The 5809-nt window shown below is 41.1% G+C and overlaps 1 protein-coding gene across 5 annotated transcripts in view; it reads left to right on the top strand.

Annotated features, from left to right (window-relative positions):
- Nucleotides 1-5809, top strand: part of dpp6a (dipeptidyl-peptidase 6a) — a 163665-nt gene that overhangs the window by 138508 nt on the left and 19348 nt on the right. For all 5 annotated transcript variants that reach the window (XM_020602865.1, XM_020602845.1, XM_020602875.1 and 2 more), the window contains 2 exons: nucleotides 1714-1766; nucleotides 2786-2867. In XM_020602865.1, the coding sequence (XP_020458521.1) occupies nucleotides 1714-1766; nucleotides 2786-2867 (135 nt within the window). The remainder of the gene's footprint in view (nucleotides 1-1713; nucleotides 1767-2785; nucleotides 2868-5809) is intronic.

Here is a 5809-nt window from a genome sequence, read left to right as displayed (position 1 = left end):
GACGTGTATAACTGTAGCCTTAGCCATAATATGTTCTTATGTTTAAGCCACGACATGTACTAGAGGTCGTGAGAATTCTTTTAGCTACACACCACTTAACCAACAGACACACACATTCACACGTTGATTTGCTTCATGTTTTGACTACTGCTATGGCCAGCTGCAGAGCTGGCAACAGAGACGTCTCGGTTGACGTTTCTGTGTAGTATGGGGCTAGCCCAACCGAGGTGATATAATGTATAGGCCTGGTGGGCTCAGGGTCTTTCATCTTACATCTGCCTGCGTGCAGGATGGAGGTGCAAGATACCTGAGCGTGTAATGTTAATTTTGCCTGTGATCCTTTGAATAAATCAGCACTGTTCTGAAGTTACTTGGACTGTCTCATCTCTCAGAGTTAGCAATGGCAATAAGAACCGTATCCTGCAAAGGGAAAGAAGAGAAAGTAATCATGGCAGGTTGTGATGGCCTGTCGCACACCGCTGCATGTTAGCGATAGTGGTGGGGTCCAGCACAGCCAAGTGGAACTGTAGCAAGGGAGGCAGAAACACAAACAAACCCCCTGGCACTGCACAGGCTCACAGGGAGTGAGAGGAGACTGACAGGAGGAGCTGGAAGTACTGGCTGAGAATGCATCATTTTTGTGCAGCTGTACATAGTGTCCCATGACAACATCACCTCACTGTGCATCAAGACATTTCAGTTCTTAACATACTGTATGTAGATCAAATATATTGACTCATGTTGCTGACTGATGTCTGTGTGGTTTTTCATTCTGCTCCACCACACTGTGGAGACCTCTTGTCGGCTTGTGAAGGATACAGGCAGAGATATAACCTTGTGTTATTGCCTCAGATAAATAGAAAATATTACAACACACTGGAGTGTGTTGTACTGCATGTGCTTGCATTTATTATCCCTTCCAAACCTTCATCACCTTGATGTCATGTCATTCTATATAAATGCATTTGCATACTAACACACATAGAAACAATCTCCCTTTGAGTGTGACGGTGTCTGTACTGGGCATCGACTTCATTATGTCTGCATTGTTCATAAATAGTGTATTATCATTGCAAGATTAAACTGTGGTCAATTACTGCAGTTTGAAAATCTTTCCCTCGGAAGGGTTGCTGTCCAGGATCTAGCAAAGTTAGCTAGAGGTTCTCGGATGCAAGCGCAGTATGCAGCATGGGTTTGTTTGGGTCAGTGAAAACATGGCGGAATGCAGTGACAACACTTCAGAGATAAAAACGTGTTTCCTCGAGTCCTGTGTTTTCCTCGCATCTTATGTGGGCAGGACTAAAATGCAAGGAAAAGGCACAAGTGAGGGAAGCATCAGTGCTTATAAGAGACTTGAGAAACACCCATGGTGTTCTGACACACCACTGAATTAACATTATTGCAGCAAAGTGCCCATGGTGTTCTGACACACCACTGAATGAACATTATTGCAGCAAAGTGAGTGAGTTAAGTTACTTCAGAATAGTTTGTATGGCTTTGACTTTATGGCAGTGCTCAAACTGTGAAAACAGTGTTCAAACAGATATTCAGTTTTTTTTTTCCATTATTTTCAGAGAACCCGTTAGTAAGTCTTATCTAATTACGACAGCCACATGAATTCTGCTAAACAATAGAAAATTAATTCTCTGAAACTCAAGGTGCCACCATTTCCATGCAGAATGATCTCATGTTACTGCCCTGTGCCTTCCTCAGGTGTACCAGCATTCCTACACTGCTTTCTACATCATCTGCAGTCTGGAGACTCCGTAAGTAGACTAGACAAGGCTGCTCTGCTTTATTTACATTGTACCTCATTGTTTCATCCCATCATATCTCAACTGACCTCAGTGCTCATGAACTGATGTGGTTGGAGAAGTTGTGTCAAGTGTAACTTCAAATGGCAGCCAGAGTTGCCACAACATCTACAGCATTCTATGCATGTTAGATACAGAGCTAGACAATTACCGAGTAGATCCAACAGACACACGTTATGTTACACCATACTGCATATTGCTGGTACTGATCCTGTTTTCACAACGTCAGTCTGTCGCTGTGCTGAAAAAGTTAAAAAGCCTGGAGAAGGCAACAGCCATTAGTGAAGCTTTACAGGTTTCCACTATTAGCTGCAGTTTAGCTTCACACTCTTGTCTTTGCACAGCAGCTTTCTTAACAAAGTGTTTTACAGAGAAAAGGCACAAGCAAACAAGCAAATCAAAATAATAAGATCATAAAGGAAAACCAAAAAAATAGCAAGTAAGAAAAGGTGAAACAGGAATGATTATAAAATGTTGAGGGGAAGGGATTTGAAAGACATCACATATGTAACCAGTCTAATCTCAGCTTAATTCCCACTTCTGACAAACCACACCAAGTTTAATTAGAAGAAAAGTATAACACACATTTAAAAACCCTAAACCCAGAATAAGGCTCCTGGTTAAGAAATCCATTAATAATTGGTATCATTAGCCAACCCAAATGTATTTGCATGCTGCCACCTAGTGGTAAGGTGCCAAAATACACCCGCACTGATGACCTCATTCTTCCTCAGCTCCAGACAAAGACATAGAGGCAGCAGCACCTCTAATTCTGCAGCCTGCACTGCGCAGCACTTTTCCCAATAAGGAGAGGTGACATCGTTATAGGGTGCTGATATTTATGGATGCACTTAAACCTTGTTCTGCTGCTGCTGCTGCTGCTGCTGCTGCTGTGCTGGAGGCAGGCAGTCAGTGTGTATATGTCTGCACTTTTATCTAATAGCATTGTTTCCCCTTTCTGTGCACCCCAGGGAGACATGGAACTTGAACCCCCCAGAGGTGCAGAATGCTCAGCTGCAGTACGCAGGCTGGGGACCCCAGGGTCAGCAACTGGTAAGAACTTCAATTCCCAAGAATCCACTGTCTTGTGTCATTCTATTAACAACTAATGTTTAAGGTTCAGATAAAAAAAAAGAAATGGAAAGCTGTCAGTTATGGGAACCAAAAGACAAAAGTATACACAGACAAAGTAAAAACATATCAAAGTTCAATGTCCTTCGCTGCCTGTTAATGCCAGATGGAATTCATTATTTTTAAGGGGCTTAAAATATTGGCCACTTGCCATGAGAAACTGGATTGAATGATGAGGGGGGTTTGTCCTTTGTGCTGTATAAACCGGCATTCAGGGCAGTGCAACAAGGTGAAAGCACCACATTGATATAACATTATAAATATAATACATGACACAGATAGTGTCATAATCGTACACCAGGCCAACATGGACCATGCTGCCAGCTTTGTTGTACTGGCTTCAAGAGTTCATCACTAACAGACGTTTCACATACACGGTCATTTGATCTATTCTTAATATATATAGAGGGAGCAGCTTTAAGATTACTTTGTTAGCAGTTAAGCATCTTTCAGCGGTTGTGTTTGATAAGACTGGGCCCTTCAAAGCACTGGAATGCCTGTCTCAACCTGCTACTCTCTAAAGCCTGAATAGCCTGACAGAGAACAAAACTAATGTTGCATTGAAGTGATCAATATGATGTGTCAAATCACATAAATACATGAAGAAAAACTGGCAAACTGCACCAGGTTCATGTTAAATATATTAATCTAATTTATATTTATCTGCAATACTACCTTGGATGCCAACAGGGGCACTTGAGGTTAAACCTGATTTCCGTTTTTTTTTGTCTTCCAGTGGCTTTTTATTGGCCCAGTTCATGTGATAGATGTCCCAGTATGATGACCACCTGAATCCAAATAACTGATACTCTAAACATGACGTGGCCACATTACATTTCTTGACTTCATGAGTTGAGTTCTCCACAGCTGACCAGCGCACAATGGATTATGGAATTCAGAAAGAAAACACATTTTGTCCTCCACATTCTGAATGAATGTGGGTGGCAATTCGGAGTATCTGGACCCTGAACTTGGACAAAGCTAATCGTTATCTGTGAGAGACAACATTTCATTCCCATCATTGGTATAGCTCAAGTTTAATTTAATCGAAACTGTGCACACAGACAGTTTTGTCCCGCAGGGTGTAAATCATTCTAAAGATTCACAGAGATTTCCCAGCAAACAATTTTTAAATTAAAAACTGTTGTTTGAATAACAAGAAGCAGCGGTCCTTTACAGCTCTTCTGAGATGAGTCACCCTCCACCTCCATCACTGCACAGTCAGACTTGTCAGAACATTAATAAGCTTCAGTCTGTTGGTTTGTGGAGCAGACAGGATGTGAGTGATTACATCCGGCAGCACAATGCTATTAATTACCTGTTATCTCATCAGTGGATTAATTAACACACTCACTAGATTGATACAGCCTCAGATTTTTCACCATTAGTCTTGAAGTGGTTTTACTTCCAATAGTAGAAATTGAGCAGCAGATAGTTTGCCTGGAGATTCAGATGTCCTGTGTCAAAGTGGTGCAGGCTGGAGTGAAACATGTCCATCAGCTACAACGAGCTAACACAGTCTTCAACTGAAGGTATGAGTCATTAGACATATAATATGCATAATTCAGCCCTCCTGTTATTCTGCTCCCAAATCTCTTAGATACTGTACTTCATTAAACCTCCTTTACTTTTCCATAGAGACTGACTAAAGATTTACACTTAACAGCTGTCCAGCCACATGTTAACCTGCTTCTTAGGCTAAAAAGTTAATGCAATGTAGATAAGCTGAATCCTATTTTTCAGAGGCATGTGTCTGTACAAAGATGTTTCTTACGTGTTTTGTTGTGAAAAGAAAATCTCCAAGTGAATGGAGATTTCCATCTATGTATATATATATGTATGTGTGTGTGTGTATATATATATATATATATATATATTCCACAAAATGTTCAAATCCAAACGAGAGCAGGCCTGGGACTTCTCTCTGTGCTCTGGCCTAGATTAGCCTCTATTCAAGGACTCCATCTGCACCAAAGTGGCACAAAATTACGTAGACCTGCAGCACACGTCTCCTCAGGAGGAACTAATTGTCACAGATTCTGTGTTACTGTTTATAAAGAGAGGCAGGAACTGATGGAGAAACCTTTAGCTGTTTTTCACCATGTGCTCTAAATGCTACTGGTGCAGTATAAAGCGTAAAGTAAAATATTACACCAGTTCCAGTAAACCTATAAAATAGTAGAAAGTTCATATGGCAGTGTTGGATTTCCTGCTGTACATCTTCACTTCATTTAGACTTCTCAGAAAAGATATTTTTTTTGAGAATCATTCATAAACACCATGATACCAGCTCTAGGCTACAAGATTCCATAATCGTTGAAATACTGAGTGAACCCTTTTCTGTAATAACCCGAGTTTGATTTCACTTTCGCATTAAGGTTGGAACATTTAAAAAATCTAGCCCCAAGAGCTGCCCCGCCCTGCTACACTGACCGTGGGCGCTGATGATCTATTATTCTCTGTAATGAAAGAGCTGACCTTCAGTTATCTTGAAAGCCCTGCGGGCCTGTGGAGGAGAGCATCAAAGTCAGAATCTGGCCCCACAGTTTGCCATCTTATCAGAAATTGAAAAGGCTTTTCTTTTTTTTTTCTTTTTTTACTCTTTGTGCTTTTGTCCAAACCTTTGGTTTCTCTCCAACCAAAAGGTGCTATTGTAAAAGTTATGTCTACGGTGTGACAGGTGAGAAAGTGCCAGGCCAGTGTGCGTTTCCACCCCTGGGATGATCTTAGCTGTGATAGCAATGACTTCCACCTCACTGAGGTCTCCCACCTGTGATGTAATGATAGTATTAATAGTAGACTTCTTCAGGGTTCTTCTTTTCATGCTGATAATAATAATGGTAATGTTAACAGCTTAAGAACTG

This window comes from Monopterus albus, unplaced genomic scaffold (genome assembly GCF_001952655.1).
Source record: "Monopterus albus unplaced genomic scaffold, M_albus_1.0 scaffold3.1, whole genome shotgun sequence".
In the NCBI taxonomy this organism is placed as follows: Eukaryota; Metazoa; Chordata; class Actinopteri; order Synbranchiformes; family Synbranchidae; genus Monopterus; species Monopterus albus.
The sequence above is the reverse complement of the archived record's forward strand: the minus strand, read 5'-3'. Positions and strand labels throughout refer to the sequence as shown.